This window comes from Vulpes lagopus, chromosome 2 (genome assembly GCF_018345385.1).
Source record: "Vulpes lagopus strain Blue_001 chromosome 2, ASM1834538v1, whole genome shotgun sequence".
In the NCBI taxonomy this organism is placed as follows: domain Eukaryota; kingdom Metazoa; phylum Chordata; class Mammalia; order Carnivora; family Canidae; genus Vulpes; species Vulpes lagopus.
In genome coordinates, this window is record NC_054825.1 from 124,585,629 (window position 1) to 124,609,589 (window position 23,961).

The 23,961-nt window shown below is 37.6% G+C and overlaps 1 protein-coding gene across 1 annotated transcript; it reads left to right on the forward strand.

The window, feature by feature from the left end:
* The first annotated feature begins 9,430 nt into the window (after nt 1-9,430).
* Nucleotides 9,431-10,450, forward strand: LOC121485231 (tRNA methyltransferase 10 homolog A-like). The gene is given in 1 exon segment (XM_041745358.1): nt 9,431-10,450. A coding segment is annotated over 1 exon segment (1,020 nt).
* The last annotated feature ends 13,511 nt before the right edge of the window (nt 10,451-23,961 follow it).

Here is a 23,961-nt window from a genome sequence, read left to right on the forward strand (position 1 = left end):
AGAAGCCTAGATTTTCATGAAACCAAGCCTTTAAGGGAAAAAGTTAATGTTAGAAAATCACACAAAAACCTGAAAGCTTAGAATGTTCAGATCTCTAAAGAAATAGGGATACCATCATACAGATTTTATGAGGCATTTTATTTTCACAATAGTTGGTACTGAATGTTATTTTTTTTCCCCAAAGAGAGTCTACCATATAACAACTAGTAAAACAGCAAGAACAACAGGTAAAATTGGATAAAAGACTCCATCTTCTAGCAGTCCAGGACTTTACCCTGTAATTTGTCTTTAAGTTTTTTACTTAGCCTGTTCCTGAATGTCTCATATAACAATTGGTTTGTAGATTATCCCATCATTGAGTCGTTTGTTCCTGAATCATAGGCTGGGATGGCTTGTAGAGTCTATTTTCCTGACTCCAGGCCCAATAGCATTCTAACCTAAAAACATCACTCTTGGCTCTTTTGTGAAAGAGAGACCGCAGTCTCTCCTTTATAGGCTCTGTGGAAAGCATCTAATTGGTAGGCTATTTTAAGACACATTTTCAAAGATTATGCTTTTTCCAAGGTTTTTCTTAATATAGTACTAGTAGAGGACACAAACAGCTCATTGCTAGTATCATGTCATTCTAGCCCTTTAACGAATAGAACCTCTGAGAGGAGGAAAATGACTTTATCCCTTGGAAATTATATACATAGATTTACTTTCTTAGTTTTATCTAGAGTATAAACTTATAACCCCCGATCATATCTTTTCTTTTGTAGCCTATGCAACATGCTCTTTGGCTTTAGACAAGGTTTAGAAAAAATAGTGGAAAAGGATATTTAAAATGGTAGTAGAATTAAAGTTGAATGAGAGATTTGGAGATGAGTTGAAGGGTCTTGAGTAAGTAGCTACTCAAATAAGAGGAAGAATGGGATTTTGTCTTCAGAGGAGTTATCTTGGAAAGGCAGATTAGTGTCTTTGTCAGAGAAAATTCTGGACCAGGTGAACTGAGGGCATCAATTCAGACTGGTATAGGACTCTGAACATAGCTGTGATTACCTGATTTATAAATTGACATAACTGGGCTTTTTCCACTGACCTTAGAAAGTTGACATTATATTTAAAAATACTTATCTGAATATGTCTGCTACTGGACATCTACTTCCTTTGCTTACCTAGAACCCATTACCTTTTCTCTATCACATTGTTTTTACCCGCCCCCCCACCTTTGGAAAACTATCATGCTCTTGCTTTTAGGGCTTATATTTTGAAAGGCTTGATCACTAACCCAAATGCAGATGTGGCTGTGATTCAGGCATAGATGATTTTTCAATCTCTGTGCCTACAGAGCATGGCCAACCATGGTTGGGGAGGGAAAGAGGGTTTTGCATTTTTCAGAGCTAGTCAATTCTTGAAAAGGAGGCACTCTTTCCACTGTGGTTGCTAAAGGTGGAAAACAGGCTGGAGCTGCTAGCAGCCTTCTTGCTGTTCTTAGGATAGTGTTGATTGCACAAAGCCCATACAGAGAAAAGCAGACCTGAGAGAAAAAGAGAGACCAAGTCCTTATTGATATAACCTGAGCCACTGGATCTGGTATCTTCTGAAAGTTCAGTCTCTTGAGCCTGTAGATTACCACTCTTTATCTTCACAAGACACCATGACTTGCATGTTTATGTTGCTCATAGCTAGAACAGTCCTAGGTAATAAAATGTGTTTTGTTTCTACATCCATAAAGCACCTTGTGTGCCTCTATACTTCAAATGCTGAGAACTCTACACAGAATCTGCTTCTCTTCTGTCTTGCTTTACCATCTGAAGAGAGGACAGTGAAGGCAGCAGGAGTAGTCAGCCAGCCAGGTGCGCTCTTCAAATAGCTGCCATGGGTCATTTCTCTTATGCTGGTAGCATAATAATACATATTTCCCTCCCTTGCTCGTAAACAAGGTAGATTTATCTTCAACTAGATTTTTTTTTTCTGTAGCAAATAGCAGTGAAAGCCGATATTTTTAAAGAGCGATCACTATCAATACCCTTTGGTAGAGCCCAGGAGGCGGCAAGAATATGTGAACAATACGACACTTCTCTAATCTGCTCATCTGGAATCCTGCTTTTGAAATTGTTGCCATCTAATTCACTTCTTCCTATCCAGTAAGGCCAGTGTCACCGGGGATCACGGACACTAATCACTCATTCTTGCTAACTTTCAAGGACATGGATGAGAGAATGGAATCGCTCCCATTGAGATGGTCTAAAATATCTGTAACTGAGTGCTTTCCTTGGAGAAGAGTGTTAGATATTGGAATATAATAATTCTCTTCTGGTGGTTTAAAGAAAAAGAGATTTCAAACACTACATATTAATTATATTTAGAAGATAAGTTTCATTTGTAATGCCAGGATAGGAAAACCCATATAATCTTTAAGTTTTTGAATCATCTTTTTTTTTTCTTTTTCTTGAGATTGATGGCCATTTCCATACTGGCAGATAAAATGACAAGTTAAGACAGTTCTGAGGAGTCATGTGATGGTAGGGAAAGTGATTGGTAGGGAAAGTTTTCCTACCAGCGTTGATGGTAGGGAAAGTGTGTGTGTGTATATATATATATATATATATATATACACACACACACACACACACATATATATATATGTGTGTGTGTGTGTGTATATATATTTAAATATGTATGTATGTATGTATATAAAATGTAAACAGAAAATTGCACGTATTTTAAGTGGAGAGCTTGACGAATTTGCACAAAGTGAATATGCCAGTGTAACAAATACCCAAATCAAGATAAGCAACAAGACCAACCCCCCATAACCCCTTCTCCAGTCACTGTCTACCCCCTTCTCTATCACCATGGCATCTAACACTGTAAATTAGTTTTTGGCAGAGATTTGGAAAGACAGAATGTCCTACTGAAATGTGAGGAAAGTTACACTGATGGTTTAAACCTGAAACTGTATGAATGTATATTTTTTAATATTTTATTTATTCATTCATGAGAGACACAGAGAGAGAGGCAGCCTCCCTGCGGGGCGCCCAATGCAGGACTCGATTCCAGGACCCCGGGATCACGACCTGAGCCGAAGACAGACGCTGAACCACTGAGCCACCCAGGTGCCCCTGAATATTTTTAACAACAGTACCTATTTTCCTCCAGCCCACATAGGAACTTAGTTGTACTTACTCCACATTTCCTCTGGGGCATACTCGATATCAAATTTTAAGTCTTTGACTGACGTGGGAGGCTTTGTCATAAAGAGCTATATAACATTGGATACAATTGCCATAGGGGCCCTCTCTGCCTTAAGTACCTGTAATTGGGAGGAGGGGCAAGACGGTGGAAGAGTAGGGTCCCCAAATCACCTGTCCCCACCAAATTACCTAGATAACCTTCAGATCATCCTGAAAATCTACGAATTCCGCCTGAGATTTAAAGAGAGACCAGCTGGAACGCTACAGTGAGAAGAGTTCGCGCTTCTATCAAGGTAGGAAGACGGGGAAAAAGAAATAAAGAAACAAAAGGCCTCCAAGGGGGAGGGGCCCCTCGAGGAGCCGGGCTGAGGCCGGGGCGAGTGTCCCCAGGACAGGAGAGCCCCGTCCCGGGGGAGCAGGAGCTGCACCATCTTCCCGGGCGGAAAGGGGCTCGCAGGGAGTTAGAGCAGGACCCAGGAGGGCGGGGATGCCCTCGGGCTCCCAGGGACACTAACAGGCACCTGCGCCGCGAGCTCCCTAAGGGCTGCAGCGCACGGCGGGACCCGGAGCAGCTCGGAGGGGCTCGGGCGGCGGCTCCGCAGAGGGGGCTGCGGGGCGGGAGCGCGAATCCAACAGCGCAGGCCCCGGAGCACAGGGCGCCGGGACACAGCCCAGGATCAGGCCTCCCCCCGGGACAGGCAGAAGCCAGGAGGATAGGGGACAGCAAGGACGCTCCTGCCCCAGCTGAGCAGATCAGCGGCCCCGCCCCGGAGCCTCCAGGCCCTGCGGACGGAGAGCCCCTGAGCTACTGCGGGAGCTGACTCCAGGGTCCCAGAGCTGCCCCCGCCACTGTGGCTTCCTCCCGGGGCCTCACGGGGTGAACAACCCCCACTGAGCCCTGCACCAGGCAGGGGCAGAGCAGCTCCCCCAGGTGCTAACACCTGAAAATCAGCACAGCAGGCCCCTCCCCCAGAAGACCAGCGAGACGGACCAGTTCCAGGGGAAGTCAAGGAACTTAAAGTATACAGAATCGGAAGATACTCCCCCGTGTTTTTTTGTTTTTGTTTTTGTTTGTGTTTTTTTTTTTCTTTCTACTTGATTTCTGATTGCTTCCCCCACCCCACCCCTTTTTCTCTCTCCTTTCTTTTTCTTTCTCTTTTTCTTCTTTCGCCCCTTTTTTTTTCTTCTTTCTCTTTTTTCTTTTTCTCTTTTCTTTCCTTCTCTCTCTTTTTCTCCTTTTCCCAATACAGCTTGTTTTTGGCCACTCTGCACTGAGCAAAATGACTAGAAGAAAAACCTCACCTCAAAAAAAAGAATCAGAAATAGCCCTCTCTCCCACAGAGTTACAAAATCTGGATTACAATTCAATGTCAGAAAGCCAATTCAGAAGCACTATTATACAGCTACTGGTGGCTCTAGAAAAAACCATAAAGGACTCAAGAGACTTCATGACTGCAGAATTTAGATCCAATCAGGCAGAAATTAAAAATCAATTAAATGAGATGCAATCCAAGCTAGAAGTCCTAACGACAAGGGTTAACGAGGTCGAAGAACGAGTGAGTGACATAGAAGACAAGTTGATGGCAAAGAGGGAAACTGAGGAAAAAAGAGACAAGCAATTAAAAGACCATGAGGATAGATTAAGATAGATTAAGGGAAATAAATGACAGCCTGAGGAAGAAAAACCTACGTTTAATTGGGGTTCCCGAGGGCGCCGAAAGGGACAGAGGGCCAGAATATGTATTTGAACAAATCCTAGCTGAAAACTTTCCTAATCTGGGAAGGGAAACAGGCATTCAGATCCAGGAAATAGAGAGATCCCCCCCTAAAATCAACAAAAACCGTTCAACACCTCGACATTTAATAGTGAAGCTTGCAAATTCCAAAGATAAGGAGAAGATCCTTAAAGCAGCAAGAGAAAAAAAGTCCCTGACTTTTATGGGGAGGAATATTAGGGTAACAGCAGACCTCTCCACAGAGACCTGGCAGGCCAGAAAGGGCTGGCAGGATATATTCAGGGTCCTAAATGAGAAGAACATGCAACCAAGAATACTTTATCCAGCAAGGCTTTCATTCAAAATGGAAGGAGAGATAAAGAGCTTCCAAGACAGGCAGGAACTGAAAGAATATGTGACCTCCAAACCAGCTCTGCAAGAAACTTTAAGGGGGACTCTTAAAATTCCCCTTTAAGAAGAAGTTCAGTGGAACAATCCACAAAAACAAGGACTGAATAGATATGATGACACTAAACTCATATCTGTCAATAGTAACTCTGAACGTGAACGGGCTTAATGACCCCATCAAAAGGCGCAGGGTTTCAGACTGGATAAAAAAGCAGGACCCATCTATTTGCTGTCTACAAGAGACTCATTTTAGACAGAAGGACACCTACAACCTGAAAATAAAAGGTTGGAGAACCATTGACCATTCAAGTGGTCCTCAAAAGAAAGCAGGGGTAGCCATCCTTATATCAGATAAATTAAAATTTACCCCGAAGACTATAGTGAGAGATGAAGAGGGACACTATCTCATACTCAAAGGATCTATCCAACAAGAGGACTTAACAATCCTCAATATATATGCCCCGAATGTGGGAGCTGCCAAATATTTAAACCAATTAATAACCAAACTCAAGAAATACCTTGATAATAATACACTTATACTTGGTGACTTCAATCTAGCTCTTTCTATACTAGATAGGTCTTCTAAGCACAACATCTCCAAAGAAACGAGAGCTTTAAATGATACACTGGACCAGATGGATTTCACAGATATCTACAGAACTTTACATCCAAACTCAACTGAATACACATTCTTCTCAAGTGCACATGGAACTTTCTCCAGAATAGACCACATACTGGGTCACAAATCGGGTCTGAACCGATACCAAAAGATCGGGATAGTCCCCTGTATATTCTCAGACCATAATGCCTTGAAATTAGAACTTAATCACAACAAGAAGTTTGGAAGGACCACAAACACGTGGAGGTTAAGGACCATCCTGCTAAAAGATGAAAAGGACAACCAGGAAATTAAGGAAGAATTAAAAAGATTCATGGAAACTAATGAGAATGAAGATACAACTGTTCAAAATCTTTGGGATGCAGCAAAAGCAGTCCTGAGGGGGAAATACATCGCAATACAAGCATCCATTCAAAAACTGGAAAGAAATCAAATTCAAAAGCTCACCTTAAAGGAACTAGAGAAAAAGCAACAAATGGACCCCACCCCCAGCAGAAGAAGACAACTAATTAAAATTCGAGCAGAACTAAATGAAATCGAGACCAAAAGAACTGTGGAACAGATCAACAGAACCAGGAGTTGGTTCTTTGAAAGAATTAATAAGATAGATAAACCATTAGCCAACCTTATTAAAAAGAAGAGAGAGAAGACTCAAATTAATAAAATCATGAATGAGAAAGGAGAGATCACTACCAACACCAAGGAAATACAAACGATTTTAAAAACATATTATGAACAGCTGTACGCCAATAAATTAGGAAATCTAGAAGAAATGGACGCATTCCTGGAAAGCCACAAACTACCAAAACTGGAACAGGAAGAAATAGAAAACCTGAACAGGCCAAGAACCAGGGAGGAAATTGAAGCAGTCATCAAAAACCTCCCAAGACACAAGAGTCCAGGGCCAGATGGCTTCCCAGGGGAATTCTATCAAACATTTAAAGAAGAAATCATACCTATTCTACTAAAGCTGTTTGGAAAGATAGAAAGAGATGGAGTACTTCCAAATTCGTTCTATGAGGCCAGCATCACCTTAATTCCGAAACCAGACAAAGACCCCACCAAAAAGGAGAATTACAGACCAATATCCCTGATGAACATGGATGCAAAAATTCTCAACAAGATACTAGCCAATAGGATCCAACAACACATTAAGAAAATTATTCACCATGGCCAAGTAGGATTTATCCCCGGGACACAAGACTGGTTCAACACTCGTAAAACCATCAATGTGATTCATCATATCAGCAAGAGAAAAACCAAGAACCATATGATCCTCTCATTAGATGCAGAGAAAGCATTTGACAAAATACAGCATCCATTCCTGATCAAAACCCTTCAGAGTGTTGGGATAGAGGGAACTTTCCTCGACATCTTAAAAGCCATTTACGAAAAGCCCACAGCAAATATCATTCTCAATGGGGAAGCACTGGGAGCCTTTCCCCTAAGATCAGGAACAAGACAGGGATGTCCACTCTCACCACTGCTGTTCAACATAGTTCTGGAAGTCCTCGCCTCAGCAATCAGACAACAAAAAGACATTAAAGGCATTCAAATTGGCAAAGAAGAAGTCAAACTCTCCCTCTTCGCCGATGACATGATACTCTACATAGAAAACCCAAAAGCCTCCACCCCAAGATTGCTAGAACTCATACAGCAATTTGGTAGCGTGGCAGGATACAAAATCAATGCCCAGAAATCAATGGCATTTCTATACACTAACAATGAGACTGAAGAAAGAGAAATTAAGGAGTCAATCCCATTTACAATTGCACCCAAAAGCATAAGATACCTAGGAATAAACCTAACCAAAGAGGTAAAAGATCTATACCCTAAAAACTATAGAACACTTCTGAAAGAAATTGAGGAAGACACAAAGAGATGGAAAAATATTCCATGCTCATGGATTGACAGAATTAATATTGTGAAAATGTCAATGTTACCCAGGGCAATTTACACGTTTAATGCAATCCCTATCAAAATACCATGGACTTTCTTCAGAGAGTTAGAACAAATTATTTTAAGATTTGTGTGGAATCAGAAAAGACCCCGAATAGTCAGGGGAATTTTATAAAAGAAAACCATATCTGGGGGCATCACAATGCCAGATTTCAGGTTGTACTACAAAGCTGTGGTCATCAAGATAGCATGGTACCGGCACAAAAACAGACACATAGATCAATGGAACAGAATAGAGAATCCAGAAGTGGACCCTCAACTTTATGGTCAACTAATATTCGATAAAGGAGGAAAGACTATCCACTGGAGGAAAGACAGTCTCTTCAATAAATGGTGTTGGGAAAATTGGACATCCACATGCAGAAGAATGAAACTAGACCACTCTCTTTCACTATACACAAAGATAAACTCAAAATGGATGAGAGATCTAAATGTGAGACAAGAGTCCATCAAAATCATAGAAGAGAACACAGGCAACACACTTTTTGAACTTGGCCACAGTAACTTCTTGCAAGATACATCCACAAAGGCAAAAGAAACAAAAGCAAAAATGAACTATTGGGACTTCATCAAGATAAGAAGCTTTTGCACAACAAAGGATACAGTCAACAAAACTAAAAGACAACCTACAGAATGGGAGGAGATATTTGCAAATGACGTATCAGGTAAAGGGCTAGTTTCCAAAATCTATAAAGAACTTATTAAACTCAACAGCAAAGAAACAAACAATCCAATCATGAAATGGGCAAAAGACATGAAGAGAAATCTCACAGAGGAAGACATGGACATGGCCAACATGCACATGAGAAAATGCCACTTGCCATCAGGGAAATCCAAATCAAAACCACAATGAGATACCACCTCACACCAGTGAGAATGGGGAAAATTAACAAGGCAGGAAACCACAAATGTTGGAGAGGATGCGGAGAAAAGGGAACCCTCTTACACTGTTGGTGGGAATGTGAACTGGTGCAGCCACTCTGGAAAACTGTGTGGAGGTTCCTCAAAGAGTTAAAAATAGACCTGCCCTACGACCCAGCAATTGCACTGTTGGGGATTTACCCCAAAGATTCAGATGCAATGAAACATCGGGACACCTGCACCCCGATGTTTCTATCAGCAATGGCCACAATAGCCAAACAGCGGAAGGAGCCTCGGTGTCCATCGAAAGATGAATGGATAAAGAAGATGTGGTTTATGTATACAATGGAATATTACTCAGCAATTAGAAACGACAAATACCCACCATTTGCTTCAACGTGGATGGAACTGGAGGGTATTATGCTGAGTGAAATAAGTCAATCGGAGAAGGACAAACAGTGTATGTTCTCATTCATTTGGGGAATATAAAAAATAGTGAAAGGGAATATAAAGGAAGGGAAAAGAAATGTTGGGAAATATCAGGAAGGGAGACAGAACATAAAGACTCCTATCTCGGGGAGTTGAAGTTTCCTAGGGAAGATTCGTGAGCTGTAGCAAGACCACTAAGAGAAGGCTCTGTGTTTGTGCTCTCAGTTCCCTGACAACTCCTCAGCTTGAGGCATCAAATAATGTCCTCTGAAATGTTGCCAGCATTTATTGAGTCTTCTAATGTTGAAAGAAAGCAAAGTTTAAGTGAAGATCAAGAAAAGAGCCAGAAGCCAAGATTAGGTGAACGGTTTGAACCAATATCTAAACGGCAGATGAAGAAGCTAATTAAACAGAAACAGTGGGAAGAACAACGAGAACTCCGCAAACAAAAGCGAAAGGAAAAACGCAAAAGAAAACAATTAGAGTGACAGTGTCAACTGGAATCAAACTTAGATGGAAATGACAGAAAACGTATCCAAAGAGATGTTGTTCACAGCACACTCCGCCTTATCATTGACTGCAGTTTTGACAGCCTAATGGTATTAAAGGACATTAAGAAACTTCATAAGCAGATTCAGCGATGTTATGCAGAAAATCGACGGGCACTGCATCCTGTGCAGTTTTACTTGACAAGTCATGGAGGCCAGTTGAAAAAGAACATGGATGAAAATGACAAAGGATGGGTCAACTGGAAGGATATCCACATCAAACCAGAGCACTATAGTGAATTCATAAAGAAAGAAGACCTGATTTATCTAACATCAGACTCACCTAATGTACTGAAGGAATTAGGTGAATCAAAGGCCTATGTGATCGGAGGATTAGTGGATCACAACCATCACAAGGGACTCACATATAAACAAGCATCAGATCATGGAATTGATCATGCACAGCTCCCCCTTGGAAATTTTGTGAAGATGAATAGTAGAAAAGTTTTGGCAATTAATCATGTGTTTGAGATTATTCTGGAATATCTGGAAACCAGAGACTGGCAAGAAGCATTTTTTACTATATTACCCCAACGGAAAGGAGCTGTACCCACAGACAAAGCCTGTGAAAGTTCTTCACATGATCTGAAATCTGCCAGGATTGAAGATGGGTTGGACAGTGATTCCAGTGAGGAGGACAATAGCATAAATGAACTAGAGTCACCCCACGAAGAAGAAAAGCAGGATAAAGAAAATAGCAGTGAAACTACAGTGAACTCAATACCACACTAATGTCATTTGTTGTTTTTTGTTTTGTATTTTAGTTTTTGTTTTTTTAGTTTAAGGAAAACTTAGGAGAAAATGAGGTGCTTCATAGAATATTCTAATTGGAAGAAAATTTCATTTCTTCTTATTTCTGTTAGTGAATTTTTAAAACATTTTTCACAGCTAAGTGATAAAAAGCCCTTATAAGAAGTATTTTTTGTTTTTGCATAAAATTTAAATGTTTAATTTTTAAAGTAGTTTTCTAAGTCTCAGTGGTTTCTTGAGAATTTTACTTTATTGGTAAACTTTCATTCTCTTTTATTTACTTGATTATATTCTTTAGAATGTGCCTTCTGACCTTTCAGGTTTTTTTTTTTAATGTTTATATCAAATATCTTTCTGATTTATTGCCTACTTAGTTGTGGAGATAGATATTCATAAATCTCCTGTAAGTCTACCAAAATGTTCTGTATGGGAGGTTACCTCCTATTTGCAGCTTTTTTTTTTTTTTTTTAATTCAACTCAGTTACTTCAAAGGAATATAGTTAATTTTAGAAAGAAATATTAGATTGATAAACTCAACAAATTATTTTTGGACTATGGAGCCCATCTCTGTTCCTCCTCTATGATGCCTTTCATGGTTCTAAAGCAGTCACTGGAGAGTAAGAATCTCCTTAATGTATTTTAATTTCAGTAATGATGGTAAATTATTTAAATTACAGAATTTAATTTTTCAGGATAGATTATTTTAAAAGGCTGTTGAGAATCAATTTTGTCTTAAATTTAAAGGAAATAGCTCTTAGCTATCATTTTCTTCTATATGTACTTTTATTAAAAATATTTGTTCTTAAAGTGAATAAAGTTAACTTCATTATATGTGCATCTGTCTACTAGCATATAATATGCAAGCTAATATAAGTTCCTGTAAATAAGCATGTATGAATATATATATATAATTGTGTGTGTGTATATATATATATCTATATATCTGTATCTGTCCACAATCATGTATGATTCTCAGTTATCAATAACAGGACTGAGTTGCCAAATATCTGTGATATTTGCATAAATGGTTGTGTCGAACAACCCTAAGAATTTGATTTTCAGAAAGTGCGAAAATCCGTAACTAAACATTTGTATGAGGACATTGGCAAAGGAAGATGGGGCTAAAAGGAGATGTTTTCATTTTCTACTGGTAAATGTAGAGCAGTTTACATTTAAAGTAGTGACTGTTCTTTGTCGCAGCTAAAGTAGGGTTTCAGAAGCCTTCACTGAGTTTGTATAAAGTTTTTGTTCTTTTCACTCATTGGCATCTCAGATAATGTACACATTTGGTAGAAAGTTCATTAGATTTAGTATTGATGTTCACTGTCTCTTACTTTTGGTTGCTTTATTCTTAGTAATCTATTATAGCTATTCATTTAAAATAAGGTCTTAGAGCATGGTATATAAATAAAGAAAAGCCCCTATAATTCTAGAAGATCAAAGCTTATGTATTAAGTTGTATTTTTCAAAGGTTCAGGTTTTCCTGAGTAAATATGGTTCAGTAGTATGAAATCCAGTTGACCCTTGAAAAGTGTGGGGGTTAGGGGTACCGACCCCCCACATAGTTGAAAATCCATGTGTAGCTTTGTCCCCAAGCTTAATAGCCTACTATTGACCAGAAATCTTACTGATAACATAAACAGTGTATTAACACATATTTGTATGTTATATGTACTATATACTATATTCTTAAAATAAACTAGAGGAAATGTTAAAAAAAAAAAAAAAAAGACTCCTAACTCTGGGAAACGAACTAGGGGTGGTGGAAGGGGAGGAGGGCGGGGGGTGGAAGGGAATGGGTGACGGGCACTGAGGCGGACACTTGACGGGATGAGCACTGGGTATTTCTCTGTATGTTGGTAAATTGAACACCAATAAAAATTAATTTAAAAAAAAAAAGTATCTGTAATTGTTGTTGGGAAAAAGGGCCAAGGAAGAGGCAGCCCTGTCCTTTTTTTCCTTCATCTTGCTCTGCTCCGTAACTATCATGGCTTTGTCTTTAAGAAAAAGGAAACGAAATCAAAGTGTCATTTAAAGACTTTCAGCTTAAATCTTTTGCTTCATTCCTACAATCCACTTAATCTCTCCTGGTTTCTACTTTAAGGAGTACAAATCTCTTGGCTCATTCTGCTTTCCTCTGATTCTCCAAATTTAAAAGGTTGGACACAAGTTAACAGGTTGAGAGGGACACCTGGGTGGCTCAGTGGTTGAGCGTCTGCCTTTGGCCTGGGGCATGATCTTGGAGTCTCAGGATCGAGTCCTATATCGGGCTTCCTGCATAGAGCCTGCTTCTCTCTCTCCCTGTGTCTCTACCTCTCTCTGTGTGTCTTTCATGAATAAATAAATAAAATCTTAAAAAAAAAAAAAAAACAGGTTGAGAAACAGTCCCTGAGTGCTGGCCAGTGTGTGCCGTGTAAGGCTGGGCTAAGTGACATGAGAACGTGAGTTGCTTTGGAAGAATAATGGTCATCCCAACATCCTGCTGGCGGTCCTGAATTTCAGAGTGCGGTATTCTATATTCAGCTAAACTGATCTCTTGCTCATTTGCCAATGAGACTACTGAATGTTTAACAGAACTAGTACAAATGCAGGTTTACTCTCCCCAAACTATTAGATGTTACTCATCACACTGGGATATCAGAGCAATTTGACTTTTAGAAGCATAGAACATGATTTGGTTTAAAACTAGAGATGCTGGATTACACAGTTACTCATAGCATTAAGCAAATTCGGAATTAAAAGAATGTGCCTGGGCAGCCCGGGTGGCTCAGCTGTTTAGCGCCGCCTTCGGCCCAGGGCGTGATCCTAGAGACCCAGGACCAAGTCCCACGTCGGGCTCCCTGCATGGAGCCTGCTTCTCTCTCTGCCTCTCTCTGTCTGTCTCTGTGTCTCTCATGAATAAATAAATAAAATCTTAAAAAAAAATAACATGCCGGCAATGATATTTTATCTTTTCATCAAACAATAATTTTGATAACATTGATAGTGAGAATCTATGGATTTGGCAATTTTCAGAACAGTTATTTTAATTAGGTTTAAAAGGGATATTCTATATAAGACCATCAAAACATTTTTAGGTCATAGTGCCATGGTTTATTATGTAGGACCCATTTAAAGACACACATGCAATGTATCGTATTAATTTTTTATGATCCTGCATATTATCCATATTCCTGCAGGAAGTAATCATTGAGAAATAATAAGAACTGTTGAGAGGATGATTTTGCATTTAACAAAGACCATCTCTAACCTAAGAAGCTTGTAGTCTTCTTGAAGATGAGGACTCTGAGTCTGTGCTTTGGCTCAGTGTCATTGTTGCCTGAAATAGCATGTGGAAAACAACAGTAATGGGAGTGAATAGAGTGTATTTGAAAGTGGAGTGGACAGGTCAGTCCATCTGAATGCTATGTGTATATGTGTTTATGAACAGAGTGTAAAATAAAGTTGGAGTAAGAAAACCGAACCTATTATAGTCTTGCATAGCAACAGACACAATTATACTCAATAGATGTTGAATGAGTGAATGAAAAGAGCCTTGAATGCCTACTGGAGGATTTGAGTCTTCATCCTGCAGATGCTGAGGAGATCTCATGACTATAAAGTATTTCCCTCTTTGTGACCAGAAATGTTAGAGTTCTTTTGATAGACCGAGCAAAGTTACGAGTAAGATGGATGGGAACTGGCACAACTTTTCAGCTTTGTACATATTTAAATTTATGTGAAGTTTGTCCACAGGCTTTGGAGGGAGTTAGTCAAATAAATGATAAAGAAACTTCGAAACATCTTGTTCTTGGATATAAATTTGGTGGTTCAGTATCCTATGAACTATAACCAATCCATCTTTCTCAGGCTCAACAGCACCTTTTTTTCCGGTGACATTAAAAGCCTTTAAATTATCCCAGCAAGAGTTGTGACAATATCAAGTACTGCTAGAATTATAAAACCAAAATGCCATATATATGTACATATATGTATATACACACTGACATATATATCCACTAAAATACATTTTAATGTTATACATGTATACATGCCTGTTAATTAGGTTTTTAAAAATTCCATGAGATGAAATTTTGAAAACTTCAAAAATATTAGTTCATTCGAGTTTCTGATAGAAATTCAAATTTTATAAATATTTCCTTGAAGTTAGATCTATGACTTTTAAAATATAAACTGATATATTTTGTTTTGTTTGCTTTGTTTTATTATGATTTTATTTTCAGTAATGGGTTCTAATAAAATGGTCCACTTGTTTGCGCTCCTACAAAGCTGATGTCAACATATTACTAGCCAGATACAGATGACATATCTTGGTCTCTGGTCCTATCTCCATCAACATTGTTAGTAAACATGAGATGTGAGTCAATTATTTTCTGACCATTATCATCTACATAATTGGGTTACCTTCTAGATACAATCTTTGTAAATAGTGATGGGTTCTGAAAACTAGAATAGCAAATAGCATATGCACATTCACCAGAATTATGCAAGTATGTAACAGATACTAGTATTAAGAGGACTTGGAAATTTCTGAGATCGGCATGACGTTTTGCTCACAAGTTTCCAGTATAACACAGAACTAAAAATAGGTAAGGAAAATAAAGCTTTCAGAATGTTTTTAGCCTTTTGGTGGGGGAAGGGGAGCAACAAATGAAAGAATCTGATCATCATTGCATTTGGCGTCTTTGGATTATTTTAATGGATTGTGTCCCAGATGGGTATTAGCATATTGGTAGGGCATGGTCAAAATTTTTTAAAAAGCAACTGCTACTGGATTGCCTTGAACGGTTTCCTTAAAATGGCAGATTAGTTTTACTAGTGGTGTTTTTAATACAGCTTCACAGCAAAGCAGATTTGTGTAATTTGGCCACCTGCTATAAACATCAATTTTAATCAATCACATATATCTTTGCCAATATAGTTTATCAGTGAGAAAATGTTTGAAGATTTTGAAATGAATTTCATGATAAAATTAAGCAACCATCTGGAATTACAATATAGGTTTTTTTTTCTAAATGATTTGCAAGGCATAAATTTGAAATGTTGTATATAGAGAATATATACAAAGAAGTATATATCTACTTTGTCCCTGTTTACAGTGCTGTCTTATTGGGAATAATACAAAAAATTTACCTACTTAACAAGGACCTATAAACAGCCATGGGCAGAAAGATTCTTGGGTTCTGCTGGTCTAGCTTGTGTGCTTAGATAATGAATCCATCTGCTCTACCAAGGTCTCAGTGATTATGATCCAATCTCTGTAGCTCTTCAGTTGGTGTAAGACTATTGCAAAACACAAAATCTGCTTTCTAGTATTGATTTCAAGTGATGTTGTTTTACTAATGTGGCCTCAATCCAAATATAGTTTACAGGAAAAAAATTGTATTTGTCCTGAATATGCAAGTTAAACTTGCATCCTCAACTCCCTTTCTCTATAGTAGAAACTTCCTAAATTATTTAAGAAAGACACATTCAAAGAATTTGCATAAAGATTATATTACAGTCTGGATCTGTAAAACCAAAGATATTGAATATTTAAATTAGTAGTAATGTCTGCATGTAACCCCTCAATCCACTTATTTTGGGGACTTTTTTTTTTTTTAGATTTTCTTATCTTAGGCTTATTTTAGGTTTAGTGATTTATATTCATCACTAGTCGAGGGGAAGGTGGGGACTGGTTTTCATATCCTCTGTTTTATCCCTCTTTTTATACTCCTTTAATTACTCATTTTAACATGCTACCTATGGGGGTTTCTCCTTGAAATAACCAGTCTTCCTCCAGCTATGAACATATTTTATTAGCTTTATGGCTTATCCTGCCTTTTATTCAAAATCATAGGCCTTGAAAAAGATGAGATAGAAAATTAAAAATGTGAAATCTGAACAAAAGTATTTTTTAAAAATGACTTGGGGTTGCCAACGGAAGACTCATGATTAGCGCCGAAAAAAAAAAAAAAACTATTTAAAGGTCATTAGCAATGACATGTTTTACTTTTAAGTTCTGACATTATAGTCAACATATGGGATATAGAGTCACTACTTCACAGAGATTAACTTTGAACATGTAAATAAACCAAGCCTCATATAACCACTCCTGAGCATTCCTTTTTCCATTTCATTTAAAAGTAAAATATTTTTAATATTGAAGTATCTCCTTAGGCTATCACCTCAAAAATAGAGGTGAAAAGTTTTTTTAAATCATTTATCCATTTAACAAAACACATACAATGGGCTGGGTACTTAACCTGCATCAGCTGGTGTGAAAGGCATGCGAACTAACTGAGGGTGACTCTACATGGCTGGCTGTTGTCAGTATACCACAGGGCCTCTCCAGTAAACAAACATCCACGGCCCAACTTGCATGGCACAGTAATTATGAATAAACGTCTGTTTTGAAAGCAGAGAAGGAAACAGCTCACTCTTCTTTGAATGGTAGCTAACGATTTCAAGGAAAAAGTAACATTTATACTGGGTCTTGTGGGATGCATAAGACTTTCCAGGCAATGAAGAACATTCCAACAGAAAAAAAATAGTATGAAATAATATAGCAAATTGAGAGAAGGATGGGAAATTGAAGCCCATGGAATTGGATAAGGGAACAAGACAGTAGAGAAGTAGAATAAGGGGCTTAGACTTCATCTGAGGTCAAATTAAAGATATTATTGCCATGATAAGGAATTATTCTGTAGGTATGGAGAGCTAGCCAATATTTTAAAGCAGAAGACTGACATGAATTTATAGATTTTTGTAAATAGATTATGAAGTGATAATGTAGAGGTTCTGCTAAACAGGAACAGAATGGTCGAAGAGCCAATTATACAGAAATGGTAGGGATGTGAGATTTTTTCCAGCAGAAACTAAAACCATGGGTTTTTCTAGGAAGAAAGTTGCTATTTCTCTCTTATATGTGCTCTATACTAACATTAGTTCTTATATAGATTAAATAAAATATATGAAAATTAAAGATTACTGTATACACCTTATTTTTTAAAGTTTATCATCCTTTGATGAATTTTTGTGCATCTTTACACTTTTTTTTAATACAAGTTTTAGGAACTTTTTCATCCAAGTTACTATTTTACATGTTGCTAGAGAGGTCCATCAGGTTGATGAATTAACTCCATTATAACACAAAAAACAATTTTTTAAAGTAAATATGTGTTTCCTTTATCAATATTTTGTATCTACCCAAGGGCACAACCAATTGGTTTGTGTTTTGTCCCTTTTACTTGACTGTTCTTCAAAAGTTAGACATAATATAAGTTGGTAGATAAATATCCAGCAAGCAGCTGGATGTAGAAAAAAGGAAAAAGTAGATGAATAAGGAACATACCAAAAGATAATTTAATTCTTCTATAATTGAAAGTTGAAAAGACAAGACGTCATGGGGGTTGGAATGTAGGAAGTCCTGTTATAATTAGTATTATTACTATATACAATGCCTTTATTTCTTAGTCTTCTCTTATTTACACTGTTCAAAATCCCTGCTATCATGGGTTATGAAATAGGATTCACAAGCCTGTGAAAGTTTGTCCATGTCAAGTATTATTTGATGGTTTTGACTTGATTTGACAGGTCAGATCAATCAAAACAATGAAACAAGCCTCTACACTATATCTAGTCTAATTATACTGTCAACACATAGATGTTTTGTAATAGTAAAGCATATTAATTGTTTGCTGCAAGAAGTTTAGGATCCTTAGCTGCCCTTCCAGCATGTAAAGTGTTGTTCACTTTAAGCAAATATGTAAAGGAATAGCTGGATTAAATTTTTAGCAAAGCAATTTATTTCCTTACTTAATGCGAGACTAGTACTAATGATTCTTGTAACAATTGTCATAAAGATGATTCATATTTTTCTATGTAGCTTTATAAATGCACCATCTAGCATAAGATAGAAGATTCTAGTTTAATTGCTAACATTTATCTTTTTGGGTCTCATTTTCCCCCTGGAGTAACATTTCTAGAAATGATAAAAAAATAAATCATTACTTAAGAGATTGAGCTTTAAAAAGGAACTCAAAGTTATTAGATAAAAGTTTTCATGGATGGTAGTGGTGGTGCATGTATTATCCTAGTTTATATTATTTTGTCTGTGAGGCCATAGATATAATTAAAGACTTAATTGCTATAATTGTCTTTTGGGGGGAGTCAAAATTTAGGTTAAAAGTATAAAAGCAGTAGACATTCACTATAAGATTATCCTGTTAGATAATACCTTAACTGGGTAACTCTTTCTGTGTCTTTTTTCCTTTCTTACCCTCTGCCTCTCCTCATATCTGTCACTTCCACCTTCCTTCTTTTCCACCTACACGTACTTATTGAGCTTACTGAGTATAAAATGTATTAATGTCATGACAAATATATTGTCATGCAAACAAATGCAAATATTTCTTAGATTAAAAGTGCTGTTAAGATTAGTATTGAGCAATATTTGAAGAAGGAAAGAGCCATACTTTTGGAGGGACAGTATAAGTGCACAGTGATTGAATCAGCAAAACTGATTCTTTAAGACCAAGTCCAAAAGCCCAGTTAGGTAGAGGAGTCTTGCAGGCTCTGTAGGTCTAGAAGGCAAGAGGTCACGTTCCAGCTAGCAGAGGGAGGATCTATTAGACTAAGGCTCAGGTGAGGAAATTACAAACAAATCACAGTTTTACATGGCCTTTTTCGCAGATCTTTGTGAGAGAAAGTGCATGGCGCAAAAAAAGAGCACGAATGGTCAAAAGAAGGAAGGCACAATTAGTGATTTGGGTCTTCAAAGAAGACAAATTCATAAGAATACAAACTCTTTGTCTTCATCAGTGTGCCTTAGCTGGACCATGGTGGAGTTGGCCAAATGGGGGGACCCTTGTCAAGAACATTAAATTGATTGACTAGAGGTCACTAAGTGGTATAGTTGGTTAAGCATCCTACTTTTGGTTTTGGTTCAGGTCATGATCTCAGGGTTGTGAGATGGTGCCGTGTGTGGGGCTCCATGCTCAGGGAGCATGTCTGCTTGAGATTTTCCCTTTCCCTTTGCTCCTTCTGCTTGTGTTCTATTTGATAGGTAGGTAGGTAGGTAGGTAGGTAGGTAGACAGACAGACAAACAGACATAAAATATCAATTGATTGGCTGTGATGGACTTTGAAGTCAGACTGTCTGGACTCAAACCCCAGCTTTACTGCTTATAAATTATGTGACTTTGGGCAAATTCAACTTCTTTGTGTCCCAGTATTCTTATCTTTGGCCTGAAGAAAATAATGGTACACACCTCATAGAATTATAAGGATCAACTGAAATAATATTTATAAAGTGCTTAGAATAATGCCTAGACAATAGTAAATGGTTGTTAAATATATTTTAAAAATTATGCTATATGCATAAATAGTTCATAGCAGAAACTATAAGTACTACCATTATAAACAAAAGCAAATGCTACATCACTGGAGTTTGGATAAGTGTGGTTTGTGGTGTGTAAGGGAAGGAGTGGATCTAGAGTTTATTTCCTCTAGTTTTATGAGGCAAACCAAGTTCTTGCCCAGGCATGCCAAATTGGCCTGGATATATTTTAAACTCTGGCATATAAGTATTAAAAGAATCTAAGATTTCAAATTCTTATTTAAAGGCATAGGAATTTTTGTGACCCCCAATCCACTCTTGAGTTAGCAAAATTTGGACTGAACTTCTCTTTCCAGGACACTTAGCAATCTTCAGGCATAGAAACTTATATATATAAACTTATGACTATAAAAATACCATACCACACAGTTCACATGGGTCCATAGACCAGACAAACAGGCCAAACACAACAGCTAAACGCTGTTTAAAGCTGTTTCAGTGGCTGGTGCACATGTTTGGCTCATTAATGAATAGCTGACTCTTGTGATTTGTATGGTTTTTGTGAGTAGCACCTGGGACTTTTTGACATTTGAAAGTCTCATTCTATCTTTGAGTCCATGAGATATCCATTTGGAGAGTCCTAAAAATATGAAGATATTTTGGAGAAGCTGGAGACTGATGCAGATTAAGAAATGATTAATTGTCCTATTGAAAGGTTAGTTCATATATTCTGTAATTCTAGGGGGAGAGTTCTATTGGATGACAAAAAATGTGAATTTCTCTCTATGTCACTTTGCTCAATCTATGGAGAGCAAAGGATTATTTTTTACAGTAAGTTTTCAAATAATTTGTCGAAACTAATTTTGTATTCCAGAGTCACATATTGCTCTTGGGTTTTTCTCCACGCATTTCCCCCTAGTGGATTATTTATACTTTTAACAAAATGATGAATGGTTCTTTATATATTCTAAATGTGTTTATTTCCACTGAAGAATCTGAGTGAAACAAGTATATTCTTGCAGAAGAAGCCTAATATGGTTACCTATTCCTTTGAAATTCGCTTTATCTTTGATTCTACGAATTCTCTACAAGTTGGATGCTGTATATTAAAAGCTACAGTATTTCATATTTCTAATAGCAAAGACAAGATTGTAGAAACAGATTATAATAGAGAAAGGACTTTAGTTTCTTTTAGACAGGAGTATTTCGTAACATAAAAAAATCCATTTAAGGATTTAAAAATATATTTTCTTTTCATGTTACTATAAAACTTTTAAAGACATGAAATTATTTTTCTCTTTTCTGGTGATCCTTTCTCTTTCTGATTTCCTTCTCTAGCCCCCATCACATTTTTGTACTTTGGCACGTAAGCATTTGACTACAATTTTGACTTCAGAGATGTATTCATTTGTTTCATACTGAAGATGTGCACACACACATGCACACAGACACACACATATGGCTGATTTTGAAGAAGAAAGAATAAGGCAAAGTGAAGATTTGGGACAACTTGGCACAGAATTCTCCAGAAGACTGCTTCATTTTTCCCCCTTCCTTTATAATCAAACTGTTATAAAAAATTATATTTAAGCTTTTGGAATTTCCCAAATTGAAATGGAATTAAATATCATTTGGAGATTCTTAAAAGTGTATTTGTAAACACATATATAAGTACTTTTGCAGTAAGTAGCATGAGTAGAAAATATGTACAAGCTTATTTGTTAATAATCTAATTGAAAATTTTTTATAAGAAGGACTTCAATAAGCTACAGGTTTTTGATTTTTCAAAAAATTTTAAGCTATAACCAAGACATTATGGCACTTATATAGAAATGTACACATGTTCACAACATGATCTATACCCTCTAAGGATTTATAATTTGGTTGAGGAGAAAAACAGTTGATACCATGAAGACATGAGCTAGTTTGTGAATGGCACAGAAGACCAAAGGCATTTTTGATTCCTTAGGATATTGGGCAGATGTATATATGCATAGTTCTCTGTAGAAAGGATTCCTACATTCCTTTAGTTTCTCCTCAGCTTTAAAATCATAATTGTTCTCATTGCTTAGGGGAGTGTTGAAATAATCAGGGATGGCCTCCTAGAGGAAGTAAGATAAATGTGGGACTTAAAAGTTGTGTAAGATGCTCATGGGTAGGGACACATTCAGAGGAAAGGGGGAGCATTCTATGAGATGTCAAGAGTATGAATGGACGATATAAGGCAGGAAAGGGTAAAGTAAATTTGTTCAGAAATGATGTAAATTTGTTCAGAAATGATGTGTAGGTAGCAAGTTGAATTAGAGCTGCATTAAATTGGGCCAAATTATAGAAGGCTTTGGTTTCCAATTAAATCATGTTGGTAGAATGGGAACTTTAAATATTTTTGAAAGTAGAACTTGTGGGGTATAAAACAGAATGGGAAGTGAAAAGAGATGAAGTTGGCATATTTTTTAAAATACAGCATATATCAATGCATAAAAGATTTAATATGAAGAAGAAATATAAGAAATAAGGATGAGAGAAAATGATAAAAAAGAACTACTACAAGGACTTTTCAACTAGATGTGCATGGATATAGAAGCTATAAATACACTTAGTCACCCTAACAACAACAACAGCAGCAGCAACAACATGGTAGAGTGCCTGTGTTATAAGCCAGACACTGTTTTAGGAACTTGAAATACATCAGTGGACAGAGGAAGGAGTGTTTCCATCCTAGGGAACGATAAGAGATCCTTGGTGAATGAAACATGGTGGTGGCACAAAATACTAGCTGTGAAAGGGGAAACTGTTACACAATAGGGGAGCAATTTCAAAATTTTGTTTCCTAAAACAGTAGGCAGGAAATTTGTTGAAGTTTGAAAGAGACATATTATTTGCCATTAATATTCCATTTGAACTAAAGAATAGATTCACTCAAGAGTATTTATATTAAACATCTCGGGATCTCCAGATAAGTCCCAAAGTAGAAAAGACCATTTCAGGTAGAGAAAACTGTAGAGACCAATGAATCAAAGCAATGTAACATAGAGAATGCTAAGGAAATTGCACACTAAATGACAGAGTGCTGGCCGAACCGTCAACAGCTGTGACATGACCCTGGGTGTGGCAAAGGCCAGCTCACGAGAGACCTTGCGCACCAGCACTTTAGTTAGAGAGTGTCCTGAAGCAGAGTCCTTTGAACCCTGAGATATTCGAAGAAACAATGCTCTCGTCATAATTGGCAAACATAACATGTCAAGCGATAACACAAATCTGTGAACTATTGTGAAGTAGGGCAGTGTAGTTGAATGTACAGCCAGTGGTCATACTTGTAGGATGAATTAGGTTGAAGGAGAGTCAGACCATAAACAGACAAAGGACATTTACTGAGCTTCCAGAGGGCAATCTTCACCTAGTCAGAATATAAAAAAGGAGCACAAAAAAATAAATAACACTAATTTATTAATTTATTAAATAAATATTTATTAGCTGTTCATGAAATATCACTGTGGGAGATGAGGGTTTTCCTCTTGAGGAGTTTATAAGGTACCACAAACATCACGAGCTTTGAGTCTGAAGAACTAAAGTAATAGAATCTACTGAGTGATGTTGTAGGCCACTTCCTGCCCCCCGGGTACCTTGAGTGAATTATGTTGCTGATCTTCAAAGATTAGGAAGGTTAATGGACAATTGCATTTCTTAATGTGCTGGTAAGTGCTTCTTTTGTGAACTGAATGTTAGCCTATTTATAAGACATGCCACAAAGTGGTCTAGTGGGAACTCTTTAAGCTGGTGCTATAAACTTGGGGTTGTGAAAAATAAGTAAGTCCGTGCTTAAGTATATGATGAAAGTAAGAGAGAAAAGAATGCATGAGCAGAACAAAAAAGGAAGTATTAGAAACCATGACCATGACAGTGTTGGTTGGTGCTCTACATGCAGACCCGCACTGGTTTTGTTCTTGCTCTGTCCAGGGAGGTTGAGCATCAGGAGAATTTGGCTTCCTCCCCAACTCCAGGGGTGAAGCTTGATTAGTCCAAGCCAATTATGGAAATTCCAGACCCCTGCCAAGTGATTCATTCTGGCATGGGCATGCGACAGAATTTTGGCAAGTGAGACGTGAAAGGAAATCAGTTGGACAGCTTCTGGGACGGCTTTAGCCCTTCTTATTGAGGGATATAAGGAAGAGAA